Below are 18,240 nucleotides of genomic sequence, written 5' to 3'. Positions count from 1 at the left end.
CTTTATACTGGGTGTTTCCTAATTGCTGTGGGCTTTTTGGGGGGAGGGGCATTGTTGTTTCCATTCAAATGTCACAGGATCTGTTTTTGGTTGGTTCCCCCCTTAGAAGCAGACCTTGGGAAGAGCTTAGTGCAAATCAGGTGTGGTTACTGAATGTACCAATAGGGGAGTAGAGGAAGGAGAGGGGAAGCAAGAAATATAGGGCATGATATTGAGTAGTCACTACTGTGAGCCGCTGGACTCAGCTGTGTCTGCTCCAGCAGACTGCAGAATGTGCCTCAAAGTTCTCCCACTGACTGGCAAAGAGGTTGGTCTGTTCATCTACCAATTCACCATTCATTTTAGTTTAGGGACACTTACGAGGGCAGAATTAATACTCTCTAGCACTTCTGACTTACGCTGAGCTTGGGTTGTACGTGCTCTCAACAACAGAATAAGAAACCTTAGACAGAGAGTCACACATATATTCCTGGTAAGAAGGCTTCAGTGTTTAGAGAGGAGAGCCAAACATTTGTAGGTAGAATGCCATCAGGGTCTTCTAGGATCATAGAAAGTCAGTGCTGCACAGAACTTCAGAAACCATCCATGAAACTCTCAGGTTTCAAAAAGGTTCAAATTTAGGATTTTTCCATAAGTTCTAGCTTCTCCTCTTTGAGATTGTTACTGATTGGAAGAGCAGTGGTGATGGATGCAGTCAGGAGCCTAGCGAGCACTGCCTGGGGTGTCAGCACCACTCACCCCTGGAATTCATCCAGGTGGATTTTGTCTCACTCTGCCACCCTGCCCCCCTACACTGAAATAGTCTTACCTATTAGACTCACCTGAAACTGCTGACTCTCTGATCATCCTGGGTTTTGGCTTACAAGGGCCTTCCAGAGAATGAAGGCTGAAACAGTGTTTTTCAAACCCCTTTTAAGCCACAGAACTCTCCTTCTTACACAGAAAGTGTAGACAAAGCCTATGTAAAAAAAGATAAAAATAGAGAAGCTGTGCTGTTGGTGGGGACCAAAGTTGGGACTGGGGACTAGAGACCCTTGACTCATTGCTCACTACTCCACAGGAGGTTGGGTGACCAGTTGTCTGAGTTTGCCCATGACTTTCCCAGGTTTGGAATGAGAACTCCCAAGTCCTGGGCAGATGCTGTCAGGAGCATAATTTGAACATGCTTGGATGAGATGATTCACAAAATGCTGTGCTTCTAGGAATGATGATGCATATCAGTAAGACATCAAGGCATCTGTGAGTCTCCTACAGTGTTTGAAGACTGGTAAATAAAGAATAGCTGATGACCTCTGAAAACTCAGCATGTCTAGACCACTCCATTCACATGACAGCAGAGAGAAGGAGAGGCAGACAGTCTGGGGTGCTCTTAGTCTTAGTTGGAGCCTACACATTTTTGTTTTTAATCATTTAAAAAAATTGAGATAATACTCACATACTATAAGATCAACTGCTTTAATGTGTAAGTTCACTGGTTTTAGTATAATTCACCAATTTATGCAACCACCACCACAATCCAATTATTCAGGACATTGAATAGTTTTTGCACATGTATTGTTTTATCATGAGTGAGAGAGTCAGTTGGTATATGGAGTAAAATAAATGTAAAAACTGAATTGAAAAGAGGGGAGGGAAGGGGGAAAAACCCACAATCAAAGGCATCCATTTGGGGCATTTGGAGTAGGCTCATTATCTGGCAGCTAACAAAGTAGTCTGACAATTCTGTCACTGAATGGGCCAAGCAGGCATATCAAAGAAATCACTTCCAGTCATCTGTAGAAGCTTCAGAAGACCCGAGGAGTGTAACTGTGAGAACAGGTGGCACCATACAGAGTTGACTGAGTCCTTGCGTCAACACCTCTGCTCTGGTTGGGCCAGGCTACCCCATCTCTCCCATTAGGACTTCTAATCCCTAATATTTATCCTGACCTGAGATTTGCCCAAACATTGTGTTCCACCATTATCCCACAATTATCCCTGTTCCTTAAGAAAGAGGAAAGATTAGCTTATCCTGACCCAGCAGTGTGACCTTGAACCAATGGCTGGCCACATCTGGCTCATCTGTTGAAGGGAGGGAGCTGGGACTCAGGTATGATTTGCTTGTATCACTGTGGCCTCGTGTTAAGCATAGTGGGCTTTGGAGGCCAACAGACTTGGGTTTGAATCTCGATTCTGTTGCTTACTAGTCTCGTGTGACCTGAAACAAAACAATGAACACTTTGAGCCTTATCTTTATTTTTCATCTGTAAAATTCAGTTGGTAATCCCTGCCCTGCAGCGTCTAGTCCTGCCAGGCACACTGACCATCAATAAGTGGTAACTGCTGCTGTGACTGGGATGACTCCCTGCTCCATGAATGGGAATGTCTTCTGAGTGCCGGTTGGCTGCAGAGCCCACTCCCTTTGCTTCTGAAGGGCTCTGACTCTCTGAAGCTCTGAACTTCCTCCACTGCCCGCTTCCTTTCCTGGCCCTGCTTCCAGCTGATCATGGTTTTAGCCTTCATGGTCTGGGCCAGCAGAGCAAGGCACTGATCTTTTTTTTTTTTTAATTGGAGTATAATTTCTTTGCAATGTAGTTAGTTTCTGCTGCACAACATGAATCAGCTATATGTGTGTATATATATACACACACACACACACACACCCACCTCTTGAGTCACCCCCTCTTGAGTCACCCCCCCCCCCGTCCCACCCCTCTAGATCATTACAGAGCACCAAGCTGAGCTTCCTTCGCTATGCATGCAGCAGCTTCCCACTCGTTATCTATTTTACACATGGTCGTGTATTATGTTAATGCTATTCTCTCAGTTTGCCCCACCCTCTCCTTCCCCTGCTGTGGCCACAAGTCTTTTCTCTATGCCTGCATCTCTATTCCTGCCCTGCAAATAGGCTCATCAGTTCTACTTTTCTGGATTTCATACATATGCGTTAATATACGATGTTTGTTTTTCTCCTTCTGTCTTCACTTTCTGTGGCAGACTCTGGATTTATCCATGTCACAAAGCCCTGATCTTGTTTCCTGGCTTGGGAGTGGTTTGTTTCCCCCTTTACCCTTCACCTGTCATGAGAATAGGGAGGCCCCATGGCCAAGAATTCCCCAGTATGCTTTTAACACATGAATGTACTGCTAGTTGTCAGCTGGCCCAGGGCCACCGACCAGGTTTGAGAGCCCTGGCTCTGAGATCTGCTGCCTGGGAACAGAGCCCAGAAACAGAAACTCTGACTCTCCCTCCTGCTCCCCCCGCCCCGGGGATCCCCAACACAGACTTAGACCATCACCATCTGAGAGCTTCCTCCCTGCCGTGTGTTTTGGGTGCTGCCTCCCCCAGAGCGCTGGAATGTGCCATTTCTGGACACTGATTCCCTGAAAACGCACTAGATTCCCTGAAGAGTTCAGTGGCACCCTGGTGGTGGTTCTGATGAATCTATCTCACACCTGCTTTAGGATGAGACAGTGCTGGGCACTGGGGACACAGTGGAAGCTCAAATGACACTCTCTGTCCCCAGCTTTGTATAGAACTGTGTGCAGGACATAAAGATAGTCCCTAATAAATTTCTTGTCTGGGTTAGTGTGCATTTTGTCAAAGGAACAGTATGACACTTGGTCGTCAAGGACCCAGAGTATCTCCCTAAACTGACACCTTTCACACTTCAGTGAGCAGGAGAGTTACCCAGAGATCCTGTTAGAATGTGGATTCTGGTTCAGTAGGTCTGGGTGGGGCCCAGGAGTCCAGACTTCTAATAAGCTCCCTGGTGATGCTGAGCTGCAGGCGTATGGCCCACACTTGAGTCATGAAGTTCGAAACCAGAGATCCTCAGCCGGACTGCACGTTAGAGTCACCTGGGGGAACTTTTAAACAATAACAGCATGGACCCTACCTGAGACCCAATTAATTTGAAATCTGAGTCCTCACCAAAATGTGTACATGAGTGTTCATAGCAGCATTCTTCATCATAGTTAAAACAGATGCCCATCAACTGATGAAAGGATAAAGGAAAGTGGTATATCCATACAATGGAATATTATTGAACCATAAAAGGGAGGAAGTACCTACTGATTCCTGCTACAACAGGGATGAAACTTGAAAACATGATGCTAAGGAGTGAAAGAAGGAGGGGACTTCTAATAGGTATTGGGAGGTTCTTTTGAGGGTAATGAAAATACTTTCTTATGAATCTCTAACTTTGTAAATTATACTAAAAACCACTGAAGTGTACAATATAAAAGGATGAACATTATGTGAATTATATTTCAATAAAGCTTTTATTTTAAAAATTCAGAATCTGGGATGAAGGATCTTGATGTTAGTAGTAATATACCTTTTCCAGGCAGGGTAAGCCTGTAGCCCAGGGTTGCATGCTCTGATCCTGTGATTCTCAAAGTTTGGGTCCCTGGACCAGAATCAGCATTTCCGGAGAACTTCTTATAAAGGCCTGGCTCCAACTCGGACTTACTGAATCAGAACCTTGTATTTTCAAAGGCCCACCCAGTGATCCTGATGCATTCTGAAGTATGAGGACCTGCATGGCAAGACATTACTTAAAAATACAGAAAAGCCTGGGTTTGCAGCCTGGTTCCTCCAGCTTCTATGATGTGACCGTTGTTAAGTGCATTTACCTTTCTGTACCTCAGTTTCTTCATGTAAGAATGTGGATTGCTTCTTCCTATGAGAGAGCTGTGAGGATGAAGTAAATTAGTGTATTTAAAGTGCTTTTAAAATAATAATTTAGTGCATTTAAGCACATTCCTGGTGGCTCAGTGGTAAAGAATCCACCTGCAATGCAGGAGATGGGGGATTTATCTCTGGGTTGGGAAGATCCCCTGGAGGAGGAAATAGCAACCCACTCCAGTATTCTTGCCAGAGAATCCCATGGACAGAAGAGCCTGACAGGCTTCAGTCCATAGGGTTGCAAAGAGTTGGACGTGACTGAGCAACTGAGAATGCAATGTGCTTTGGATGGTGAATGGCGCCTAGTAGGGCTCAGTAATAACATATATTGTTATTACACTGATTACTACAGAAGCTATAAACCATAGGGAAAAGGGAAATTGTATTGTTAGTTCTAGAGGTGGCCTTTAAAGCACCAGCCAGTGTCTCTCCAGCACCTAACCTGACCCCCATCCTCAGCTCCTATAGTAACAGGTACCAGAGGAGAAGCTGGAAGTAGGGGTGAGTGGGGGCATATTCCTACAGAGCTGTGTACATCAGATGTACACTGATGTGTGTACATCAGATGACACTGATACTCAGAGGATGCTCTGTCTGTTCCAGGCACTCTTGAGTATGTATGCACATCTCACAAATAGTATCCCATTTAAAACAGACTTTCAGTATCAGGACTGGACAGACCTCCATAACGCCATGGGGAGGGGTCTCTAGGTAGAGTGACTCTGCCCTGAAAGTTCTGGGGGTGGTGGGGGGAGAGTTGTGACAATAGAAAAGAGAGGAATAATGAGGCCACCATGTGAATATACAGGCGTCGCCCAGTCAGGTGCTGGGGACTGGATTTCCCTGTGAGATCAGAGATTTGAGAGTAGCCAGTGCTTCTGTGGTGAGGTTTTGATGAGTAGCTGGAGATGGAAGTGGGGAGAGGGAAGACCAGAAAGGAGGCTAGAGGAGAGAGAACTGCTTTGCTACTGGGCTGTGCCTGTGTTGCCTACACTGGGAGGAAGGCTTGCTCTGGGCTCGTGGATGGGAGAGCCTGGGAACAGAGAGCTGGAACGGGTCAGCTAGAGCTGGAGCCTGAAGCTCTTTAATTTGCCTTCAGAGTGTTTGACGTGGTTCCCGGGTATGGCCACAGCTTAGAGAATTGGCTTTGGTAGTTCAACAGTGAGAAGGCAATTTGGAGAGTGATATCAGGGGAAGGGGAAGGAAGAGAGGGAGGGAGGGTATCATATAATGAGCAAGGAGTACTATAGGTGTTTTCAGGTCATTTTGTCTCATTTAAGGCTTCCCAGGTAGCACTAGTGGTAAAGAGCCCGCCTGCCAGTACAGTAGACGAAAGAGATGTAGGGTCAGTCCCTGGATCGGGAAGATCCCCTGGGGTAGGATATGGCAACCCACTCCACTATTCTTGCCTGGGAAAATCCCTTGGACAGAGAGGGGCCTGGCGGGCTACAGTCCATGGGGTTGCAAAGAGTCTGACATGACTGAAGTGACTTAGTACATCTTATTTAACCCTCCTCAGAACACTATGAAATAAGTATTCTAATATCATCATTCTTTAAAAAATTTGTAAAGAAACTAAGGCTCAGAGAGGCTCCATGACTTGACAAAGGTCACAGGACCAAAAGCAGGAAAGAATCCTGAGCCCCTGTGTTTTGGGGTAAAATGCCACCCGGGAGTCATTCAAGGAGAATGTGGGGACTCCGAGGTTCTCCGATGCACGTAGGCGGCCTTGGAATGACGTGGGGGTGTTTGATAAAAATACAGACTCCCGGGTCCCTATCTAGAGGGACTGAATGAGCCTCTCCAGTGATGGGTCCTGGGAGCTGGTACTCCTAACCCTGCCCCAGCATCTACTGATACACAGCCAAGGGTGGGCACAACTGCATGCGTGTCCTGTGACCCAGCCACCTTGCTCTTGCCTTCATTCATTTCCTTCCATCCCACTGTCTGTTTCCCAATTCCCTGGGGTTTTGGGGGGTTCACGCTCTCAGAATAAATTCCCTTGTTAAAACTCCACAAAAGATCTCAGCCCAGACATTATCAGGCATCTCCCTGGATATTTGGGAGGGCAGGGGATTGGTGGAAATGCTCTTGATAGAGTGTGTCTGAGCCAGTGAAACCACACAAATAATCATCGAGGGCACTTTGCTGTAAGAAAGAAGCCAACGCTTTTTTCACTCCTCTCATCCTGACCAGACAGCTATTCGCTGTCTTTCTCTGTGAAATGTGCCTTCTAGCCAGTTTTCCTTGACATACTTGGCAGGTTTGTGTAGATGCAGTGGAGCGCTGTGAGGCCTCCCACCAAGAGGCTGTTCTGAGGCAATGTGGCCTCTGCATGGGACTTGGAAGGGCAGGAGCTGAGGGTGGACCGGCGAGAGAGCCGCCCACTGCTCCCTAGATGAGCCCCGGTCTATGGAATTGCTGTGCTAGCCACACCTCCATAAAATGGGTACAGAGTTGAGTCTGAATTTCAAAAACTGCAATTAGGACTCCTAATAAGCTTTTTTAGCAGACGACCTTGCCCTGAGCATCCTTAGGAACCTAGAATAATAACAACAAAACAGTAAAAAAGCAGAAACTGCTTTAAAAAAGTTTCTCCACCTCCCACCTCTGAATACTTGGGAGCAACAACTCTGCTGAGATGGGGAGAGGCAGCCGGTGATGGGAAATGTGTCCAGGCCTGTGCATCTCTGGGGCTAAGATTGGAGATGGGGTAGCAAAGAGACCCAGGCCAGGCACATCCTCAGGGGAGGAGGCACAACGATGTTGCCTCCGCGAGGTTTGCTGAGCCATTTCTCCTTTTGAGTGCATGTGGTCTGTAGCCTGGCTTTAGCCAGCAGCCTGTCCTAGGCATCTAGACCCCTCTGTGGTGTGGATTTCATGTGCTCTGCTTATCCTTGGGGCTCCCGTGCTGTCTTCTCTGGGCCCTGCCTTGACAGGAATCCCTCTCCCTGGGCTTGACCCCCTCTCCTGCCCATCTTGCTCCCCGGATTCATCCTCTGTAGCCAGTACTCCTCTCTGTGGGTTCAGATGGTTTGCAAGACAGTATTTTCTGTGACTTTCCATGGTCCTGAGGACAAAGACCGAATCTTTAACAAGGACAGCTCAGGGTCAGGTCCTAGTAAATTAGTGGAGAGAATGTGTGAGTGAGACTGTGTAAAATAGTCGTAATAACAGCACAGGGAAATGCACATCAGATCATCAGTCCCCCCAGTGCTCAGGGTCTGGGCTTTTACCTGCTGGGCCTTCTGCCTGGAACATAGCCACCACTGGCCCTGTTAACACCTTCCCTCCCCTGCAGCTCAGCTCAGAGGTCTCTTCCTCAGGCCACCTTCTGCGGCTCCCAGATCAGATCAACACCACCCCCATACTCTCATTGCATCTTTTCCTTCATAGCACCACTGCTTGTAATTTACCTCTGTTCTCTTCTTTGTGGGGTTCCCAGATGAATACCCATTTCCCTCTGGGCCTTACATTCCATGAATGCAAAGTCGGTGTCTTCTTTGAGCTCTGTGCTGCAGTTAATACTGCTAAGTGTTGGAACCCAGGCTTCATGGACTCGGGCGGGGCTCACTGCCCACACCGAAGCTTCCAGACGCAGCCCTCGTTGTGTGATTGTCTCTACTCAGAATTCCATACAGCATAGTGTTCTGTTTGTTTTTTATTAAGATTTTGTACTGATCAATAGTTAAAAATGATCCTGAACTCTGGTAGACCCATTCTTTCTAATTTGTTGGGTTTAACTGCATCAGGCTCAAGGTGACTGACGTTGAGGTGTCCTGAGGTATCATAGGAATCAAATGCCCCGTGTGTGGCCTCTGGACAGCCCATGTTCTGAATTGTTCTTTCAGAATGGTGGTGTTTTGTTCGTATTTACGGGAAGGGCTCAGAGGTGCTGAATCAGGGCTTGGCTGGGCTTCTGTGTATCCTCGTGTATCTTAGTCATCGACCGGTGAGGTTTCTTTTAAAGGGCACTGGGTCATGGTGACTTAAGCCATCTTAATACTCAGAAACCAGGGATCACTTCCATGGTGACACAGGCCCCTTGTGCCATGTCCCAGAAAATACACAGTAGGTGAGTTCTCTGTGACATGGGGAGGGACCTGTGTCACCAGGGAACTGTTTTCTGCTGCAGTGCTGGCATAGTTCCAGGCAAGAAAGTCTGCCCAGCAAAAAACTGTAATGATGCCCTCTGCCTGAGCCCACCCTCTTCCTGTCACTGCAACAGAAACTGGGAAAGAATCCCTGCTGATCATCAATATTGCCTGGTCCTTTTTGCAGATCATGACCCGGTAATAGATTATGATACCAAATGTGTGGGTCACCAACAGCATATACAATAATGAAAAGAGATCACATAGAAAAGGCCAGATTGCAACATACATCGTGAAAGAAACATTTCTTTCAGGTGTGTGTGTGTGTGTGTGAGTGTGTGAGAGAGATAACAGTACAATGTATCTCTTTCTTGGCAGTCAGAAATATCTGATTACCACACATTACAGCATGTTCTGCTTGGACTTTTCAGCAGCATACCACCTCTGCTCTGCTTTTTCTTACAGGTATGCAAAATCCAGTCAGATCAAGACGGTGTCAAGCAGCAAGATATTTTTTAAAGGAAGTAGATTTCGATATAGGTGGGTACCCATGGTTCCACTTCGATGATGGGGCTGGGTTGAGCACAGCCTTTGATGTTGGAATATGGTATTGATACTTTAAATCAGTGCACTTTGGCCCATACCCCAGTTTGGGGGCTCCCTTTCCACTCATCTCTTATGCCTACAGGATCTCTCAAACTCTGTAGTAATATCCCCTCATGGAGGAGTAGAAGGCATGGATTCTTAGAGTTGGGTCAGACCGCTGTGAAGTTTAAAAAAAAAGAAAAAAAGTGCACACACCTCTCCCCTTCCACTCTGAACATCTGTGCACAAATACTGTGTTTCTGTCTTTTTTGCAGCGGTAAAGTTGCCAAAGAGGTGGTGGAAGCCAGCTCCAAAATCCAGAGAGAACCCCCAGAGGTGCACAGGTGAGTGGGGTGGTCCCCACGACTCTGGGAGGTTTCTGGGTGGACAGGAGGGTTTCAAGGCAGACTTCGCCAAATCCACTAGGACAATGAAGGGAGCGAGGGCTCTAGCTGCCCGGCCCTGTGTCGTTTTCAGCCCCCGTTCCAGGTACTCCCATCATCCCCCGGGTCTCACGCAGACAGGTCTGGCCGGGCTCCATTCTGAGTTGCCGGCTCTGCAGGGAGTCATTGCCCTGATTTGGCCTGGAGTGTCATGTGAACAAGCAGGAAGCATGTGAGGTGTGGCTGAGCTGGGCTGTCTCCTGACTTGAGTCTATCATCCTGTCCTCTTAGAGATGCTCTCTGCCCTTGCCTCTGTTCATCACTGTGGCCAGTTCCCACTGGCCCAACTCCTCCTAGACTATCTCACATGAGGGGGTAGGGTGCCCATCACTCATCAGACCTTTAATTCCCCAAAGCCACTCAGAGGAATGAGGAGCTTAGTCATTATCGGGACAACGGTGTGCTTCTCTGTTAACATGGCAATATATGTAATTCTGAGGAATAATAAATATTCTCTTAACCATGCTGGACCTCTTATCACCACAGTTTACACAGATCATTGTGCATCCTAAACTTCAAGCATGCTCCGTATCTAAAGCTGGACATTCTCATCCTGATTTTCCTCCTTTTGAAGGCAAGATCATCATAAGATATATTCTTTAGGAAGTTCTCACACACTGGTGGGCACCAGTCCTTCCTTCCCCACCTTTGAACTTGGATTCTCCCTTATGCTCAGATTTTTTGCCCAGCCTCCTCTCTCTCCAGGGTGACCCAGTGAGCTGGGTACCTCTCACCTGGTCCTTGGGGTGGTCAGGCAGGAGGAGGCCACGGTCTCTCAGAAGTGTAGCTAAGCCAGCCAGCGTAGGCCCCCACACAGGGGAACAGAACTGAAGTCAGCATGAAATCTTGTGCAGATGTGTAGAGAGAATAGTTCATTCCTGGTTTGGGGTGATCAGTGGGAAGCTTTTCATACTGTTCATGGAGTTCTCAAGGCAAGAATATTGAAGTGGTTTGCCACTGCAGGGGACCACATTTTGTGAGATCCGGAAGCCTGGAGTGCTGCAGTCCATGGGGTTGCAAAGAGTCAGACACAACTTAGTGAATGAACAACAAATGGGAAGCTGTCACATGCAAGTCTGCAAAGCAGCCTCTCCTGCTTTAAGAAGCAGGAGAAAACTGTAGAGCGAGGGAATCAGGGGTGCCCTGGCTGGGACCCCTTGGAGCAATGCCTGTGAAAGTCTCAGAGTTTACCTGTCCATGACAATGGTCATTTTTTTTAAAAATAGCCTTTTTTTTGGGGGTGGGGGTGGGGAATAGCCTTTTTATAGCTCCTCCTCTGCCTCCAATTGTGGTTACTCAGTGAAGCAGAAACAAAAGAAGAAGAAATAGTAAGACATATCATTGGAATGTTTCCAGATTCTTTGGTTTAGAAAGACCTCAGGGATCACCTGGTTCAGTGTTTCTATTTTACAGATAAGGGAACTTGAGCCTTGGAGAAGTTAAATGATTCATCTGAGATCATAAATATTTTGGTGGCACGAGGAAGCCTAGAACTCCAGTGTTGCGCCTCTGGGTCCTGCGTTCTTTTCTCTATAGCATCTGCTGCCTGGAAAGCCCCTGCATTGTCCTAGAAGCTGGGGGAGCAAACCTACCCCAATGGCTCAGCTTGGGTTTTATTCTTCCAGCTTGGAAGCATGAGTGTTTGATCTTAAAAGAAATACTCAATTCTGGGGAACCCCCTTGAAGGCACAAACACAAAGTAGGAAAATGTTTTTTAACAGTATACTTTCAGAAAGACCTATTCCAAATATGCAAGGTTTACCAAAAGCCCATAGTTACTGTCTACAGATGATGAATGAGATCAGGAAAGAGGTTGGATGCATGAGACAAGTGCTCGGGGCTGGTGCACTGGGAAGACCCAGAGGGATTGGGTGGAGAGGGAGGTGGGAGGGGGGATCGGGATGGGGAATACATGTAAATCCATGGCTGATTCATGTCAATGTATGGCAAAAACCACTCCAATATTGTAAAGTAATTAGCCTCCAATGAATAAAAATAAATGGAAAAAAAAAGGAAAGAATATTTTAAAACATTTCCCTTTTAAATTTACGTTTGCATCATTTGTGAGAATGAAGCCTTCCTAGATCAAGGCTTCTTAAACCATAACTTGCACAGGGATCATCTAGCATTCCTGTTAAAATCAGATTCTAATTCGTGAATCTGGCATTTCTAATGTGCTCCCAGACGATGGCCATGTGGCTAGTTCATGGTTTGCACTTTTGAATAGCCAGACTCTAGATTACTGGTGGTAGAGGTGGTGGAGGGAGCAGATTCACCCTAGTGAAAAGCTTTTCCTGGAGTGGACTGAGCCACCAGAGCAGATGAGAAATGAGGCATCCATCAATTCAATTTATAGTTTGTTTTTTTTTTTTTTGGAATCTCCTAAAGTCTCCCAGAATATCACTGCAACCAAGGCTCTATAGGCCCTTTCAGCACGGATTCTCATGCTCTTCCTCGCTCCTCCACTACCCCCTCTTACATGTTTGTGAAAGGGGGCCTCTCTGGCCCTCAGTTCTTTGGCAGTATCTCTCAAACCTCTGACATCACAAGGAAGAACTTGTTTAAAGTAGTGATACAAAGTACGCTCTGGGAGGACAAGCCTTGTGCCTATCTAGGTTACCTCCATCTTACCCACCACTTTACACAGCGCTTGGTCAAAGTCGGAGGTCAGTAGGCATTTGTTGAATGAATGTATGCGCTGGGAGTGTGGGATGACAGCTTTACCTCTAATCTTCTGGGACCTGAGATCTGTCCGTGGTGCTGCCATGGGGACCTTGCCCTCCCAAGAAGCAGCTGTGGTCAGAGCCAGGGTGGCATGTGCCACTTCTAGCAGCCACTTCTTGTTCCTTCCCAGTAGCTGGCTGCAGGGCAGGAAGTTGTTTCTCTGGAACAATTATCGTAGTTTCGAATTGTTTTGACATCTTTGCAGTGGCTGTCAAAAGTGAGAGTATAGTAGTGAGCTCTATCTCTGGCAGTGCTCAAGAAGCTCTGCTCATCTAGAACAGTGATGATAAGACTTCCCTTAGTTTTCTTTCCTCTCCCTTGAGATTCTCCTTTTCAAAGTATAGCCAGTTCTTGGACTTCTACTTCTGTTGATATGTGTGTGACATAGAGAAACAGATGCAGGCTGAAAACACTGTCTTGGGATTTTTCTTTTTTTCAAAAAGAAAAGATGCTCACTCTCACGTTAGCTCACTGATCTTTGCTGATGACAAGATCCTCAACTGAAACTCTATCAGCTGGCTACTTCGTGAGAATTTACCTGCCCATTCCAGGGCCCAGTGAAGTAGAGGGCTGTAGCTCAAAGTTCAGATTCGGCTCCTTAAACCACCTGGGCATAGAGCCTCCACCAAGGGATTCCCAAAAACAGCACTTGTACCTGAAATGAGCAACCAGCGAGGAGTCATGAATGGGTCTAACCTTGGCTTTGTTGCTGTGGTATATATCCTGCATAAGTCAGTGTCTCAGATCATCAGCTTGTTCATCTATACAATGAGATTCATGTATCCCTCCCTGACTTCTAGACTTTCTTATGGGCATTAAAATTATGAAGTGCACTAAAAATGAGGTGGTGATATTATTGTTATCACTGCTCATCCAAAAATGGGATGCTAGAATCTGACAGACACGTTCACATTGAAGTCTCTTCAAATGGAGCTTTTGCTCACAGGCCAGCACTTCCTTTTGTTCCAAGGAGTGGTGGCCTTAACTCCACAAACCTTGTATTTGTTGCTCAATATTATGCCATCATTTTTTTTTTTATTAATTGGAGGCTAATTACTTCACAACATTTCAGTGGGTTTTGTCATACATTGATATGAATCAGCAATAGATTTACACGTATTCCCCATCCCAATCCCCCCTCCCACCTCCCTCTCCACCCGATTCCTCTGGGTCTTCCCAGTGCACCAGGCCCGAGCACTTGTCTCATGCATCCCACCTGGGCTGGTGATCTGTTTCACCATAGATAATATACATGCTGTTCTTTCGAAACATCCCACTCTCGCCTTCTCCCACAGAGTCCAAAAGTCTGTTCTGTACTTCTGTGTCTCTTTTTCTGTTTTGCATATAGGGTTGTCGTTACCATCTTTCTAAATTCCATATATATGTGTTAGTATGCTGTAATGTTCTTTATCTTTCTGGCTTACTTCACTCTGTATAATGGGCTCCAGTTTCATCTATCTCATTAGAACTGATTCAAATGAATTCTTTTTAACGGCTGAGTAATATTCCATGGTGTATATGTACCACAGCTTCCTTATCCATTCATCTGCTGATGGGCATCTAGGTTGCTTCCATGTCCTGTATGCCATCATTTTTTGAAGCCACTCTTAGAACACACTTGCAGTTCCTGAAGGAAACTTTTCTTCTCAACAGAGTCCTTACAGCAGCTTCACTCAGAAACTGTTCTATGGAGAGTGCTCATGAGTAGGCTACAAAGCAGGTCTGGCACTTTGGCAGAGGCTGCTGACAGAGGAGGGGCGGCCACAGCACAGACACTCACCGGAGGGGGGACAGAAGAGCCTCTGCCGCGGGTCCCTCCTGGTTGTGATCTACAGTGTGATTTCTGGAGGAGGGGAACCTTTGTCAGTTCAGCTGGCATGCATGTTCAGAGATGGATGATTCAGAATTAGTTTGTGCAAGAAAGGAAAATGGGCTTTTCAGAGGTCAGAAAACTAGATAGTCCACACATATGACACGTGCTTTGCAGAACTAAGATTGCAGTCATGAAAGCCACAGGGCCAATAAAAATCCCATGAAAATCTCAAAAAAAAGAACAAAAAGAACCCTTCTACAATAAAAGAAGCCTTTGCTCCTGGTGATTTTAGTCTCCCTCTTACTCCTCCCTTCCTTTCTTCCCCTGTGAGGAATCCCTGCTTCCCCACCTTTTCCTATAGACTACTGCACCTGCCAGGACTTCTCAGACATTCCCTTCCCTGGGAGGTTCTTTCCTGGCTCTCCCCTCACTCACAGCAGGGTCGGGTGCCCCTTTCTGCTGTCCCCCTGGACCCTTGGCCATCTCCCATGAGATGTGTGCTTTTTTGTGTAGCACACAGAAGGAGTCGTGGCTGTAACACACTACAGAGTCATGAAGTGAAAACAGTGGTCAAGACCAGGGCTTTAAGCGAAATGAAGTAGGATGGAAAGTAAAACAGAGTCTCACACATAGCAAGATTACTGCTGTTACAAGAAACACTTTAGCTATGTCTTCCTGTATCTGTGTGTGCATGTGTGTGTGTAGAGCATGCATGTGTGTTAAGTAGCTTCAGTAGCGTCTGACTCTTTGCGACCCTATGGACTGTAGCCCACCAGGCTCCTCTGTCCATGGGATTCTCCAGGCAAGAATACTGGAGTGGGTTGCCATGCCCATCTCCAGGGAATCTTCCCAACCCAGGGATCAAACCTGCATCTGTTTTGTCTTCTGCATTGGCAGGCAGGTTCTTCACCACTAGCACCACCTGGACTGGTGTGTGTACAGAGAGATGATATCAAATGTATTTCTGTAATGTGAGTCTTGGTCCAAAAAGTTTGAAAATCATGGTTCTGGGGAGTGAGTAGTTTAGGATGAGGACCATGGTTCCCCAGAATGATACATACATATCAGCTGCAAAATAAAGGATTGTAGAATGAAATAATGAAGACAAGAACTCCATGGTTAAGCAAGTCCTTATAAATTTCCATTTCAACTAGTGGCAGCTTTTAACTCTAGATGCTACCAGCTTCTTCCCTGTCTGGCCCTGATGCTTAACAGAAATGCCCAGGCTATTAAGGCAATCCCATCAACTGGCCTGGAGAACACCCATGCCAGTCTGAAAGGCCAACTTAATGCCAAGTTTACTTCAGTTTCAAACTGAACACCCCTTAACAAGATGGCAAGATGCTAAAAGGCACATGATGCTAAAGGCAAGATGCTAAAAGGCACATGAGAATGGATAGGTCAGTCTCTGCCTTAAGGTGCTTATCAAGGTGGGGCTGATTAATACACCAATAATTACAGGGCAACAAATATAACAAATGTGGTGAGTTGTGAAAGAAGGGACAGTAGAGTGAGAAGAAAGGGGGAGAGGGAGTTAGCGGTGAAGGCAATCCAGGAGGGCTTCAAGAAGGAGACATTTGACATCTTTGAAGAATGGATTGGTTTTAGTTTGCACCATGGGAAGGGTGCTGAAACACCCACCAGAGGCACCCACCTATTGGAGGGCAGACAGTGTAAATGGGCTGCCTGGCTATCCTCCAACAGTTTTGATAAGACAACCTGCACAGTTTCCTTGCCATCTGCTCCCTGTTGCAGCTACTAACACACATGTTCTTCTTTCAAGAGGAGAAAGTGGAGCTGCATTCTGTGGCTGCTTGGTGAGGAGGGTGTGAATTTGTGTGGGAATATTAAATATTGATAGTAGATGCTGGACATCCAGCAACACCAAAATAGCTCTCAGCTGTAGATGGCCTGTGTCATCTTCTGGGCAGAGTTTTTGTTTTTGTGGGTTTTGGTGGTTGTTAAATTACTTTGAGCCATGCCCTCCATTCACTTGTCTATATATCTAGTTCGGTGATATCTTCTCTTGTGTATTTCTGTTGCCCATGTCTTTTTTCAATGCCTTGTCTTGTCGCACAGCATGTCCAAGTCTGAGGACATATGGGGAAAGATATTTTCTTTCATGTGTTGCATTAGCACACATGGACATTAGAAGACATGTCAGGACCTTAAGGATAAAAAGGGCTGCGTGTCATCTTTCCCACTGGCCTGACGCACTGTGTGAGTCTACAGGCAGGGCCCAGCTTGGGTAGTCAACTGAGAGGGAGGGGCCAGTGTTCCTGATGGAAACCAGTTCCCTCTGGCTTGTATCTGTTTTCAGAACAAATATTTCTCAGAGCCGCAGCTCCCACTCCTTGAACAAGCAGCTCATCATTAACATGGAGCCTCTGCAACCCCTGCTGCCGTCCCCCAGCGAGCAGGAAGAGGAACTTCCGCCAGGTGAGGGTAAGTACGCTTCTTTCCAAAGGCCGGCAATTGCAGGCTTACCCCGGAGGAATGAGGGAGGCATCAATCCTGGGCACCTTGGGTAATGTGTTGAGGTGGAGGTCAAAATGAGTCATAAACTGTGTTTTTAGTAAGTAAACTGTTCACATCTGGAAGGCTGTGTTATCCTGAGAGTTCTATCAGTTTCTCCCAGAGAGAGTTCACTGGTACAAAGCATTCCTAAAATTACATGTTAAAGAAGTAATGGTGTTAGACCAATATCCAATATGGTAGCCCTTACCCACGTGTGGGCTTCCCAGGTGGGTGAAAAAATCCGCCTGCCAATGCAGGAGATGCAAGAGACACAGGTTTGATCCCTGGGTCAGGAAGATCCTCTGGAGTAGGACATGGCAACTCATTCCAGCATTCTTGCCTGGAAAGTTCCATGGACAGAGGAGCCTGGCGAGTTACAGTCCATGGGACCACAAAGTCAGATGTGACTGAGCACATGTAGCTATTTAAAACTAACTTAAGATTAATTAAAATAAAAAATTCAGCTCCTCAGCCATATTAGCTAGGTTTCCAATCCTCAGTAGCCACATATGGCTAATGGCTACCATCTCCATCCTTCCAGAAAGTTCTATTAGCATGTTCTTGGCTATAGTCACAATTATATTAGTGGTTATAAAAAATTCTTCATAAATATCTCTACACTAGTCATCCCCTTTCTGCCTCAGTGCTTTTACATCCCATTATTCCCTTTTCCACGGGGCCTTGTCTGACAGTTTTAATACAAGCTAAGATATAAAGGGCCCATTTCAGCCCCAAAGTTGTTATATTTGTAAATGATATAATATATGTGCTTCTAGGTTTCTTTTTTTTAATTTTAAGGGCTTTACTTACTTCAGGGAAGAATCTTACCACACTGCTTGCTGCACACACCTGGTGAGGCAAATTTCACTCTCATTAATTTCAAAGTAAATTTTTAAAAATTCATACAAGATAACATTATTAGAACCATGAACCCAAACATAACAGGCTTTTCCTTAACTTTATGATGACATTTAAAATCTGGATACTGAGCAGTTTCAAGAGGGTGGGTCATTCTGTCCCCAAGAGATGAACTTCACCTGCAGTTTTAATTCAAGAATCCCTTCCTTAAGGGGAAATTCTTCAGCCCATAATAAGAACATGGCTTGGCATGCGAATATCCTTAGGGGAGGTCATGGCAACTGATTCATACTGAAGTGTAAGGGATTTTAGTAACTCTTTCCCTGAAAGGAATTTTCAGGGTTGGAAGCAGGACTGGGAAACTGGATGCCACAAATTACATGAGTAGAAGGAAAATGTACAAAATACAAAGGATGGTGGCCTCCGGAGACATCTTTATCCCCCTCTTGGACATAGCATGATAATAACAAGAACCATTTGTTACAATGGCCTTTATGCTCTGTCTCAACAATTAACTCTGTAAGCTCTGTGCTAAATT

At 46.0% G+C, this 18,240-nt stretch overlaps 1 protein-coding gene across 3 annotated transcripts in view; it reads left to right on the top strand.

Moving 5' to 3' along the window:
- FRMD3 (FERM domain containing 3) overlaps window positions 1-18,240 on the top strand; it is a 329,394-nt gene that overhangs the window by 244,983 nt on the left and 66,171 nt on the right. For all 3 annotated transcript variants that reach the window (XM_043453217.1, XM_043453216.1, XM_043453218.1), the window contains exons 11-13: window positions 9,228-9,302; window positions 9,623-9,691; window positions 16,648-16,772. In XM_043453217.1, coding sequence (XP_043309152.1) covers window positions 9,228-9,302; window positions 9,623-9,691; window positions 16,648-16,772 — 269 coding nt within the window. The remainder of the gene's footprint in view (window positions 1-9,227; window positions 9,303-9,622; window positions 9,692-16,647; window positions 16,773-18,240) is intronic.

Source organism: Cervus canadensis, chromosome 30 (assembly GCF_019320065.1).
Source record: "Cervus canadensis isolate Bull #8, Minnesota chromosome 30, ASM1932006v1, whole genome shotgun sequence".
NCBI lineage: Eukaryota > Metazoa > Chordata > Mammalia > Artiodactyla > Cervidae > Cervus > Cervus canadensis.
The sequence above is the reverse complement of the archived record's forward strand: the minus strand, read 5'-3'. Positions and strand labels throughout refer to the sequence as shown.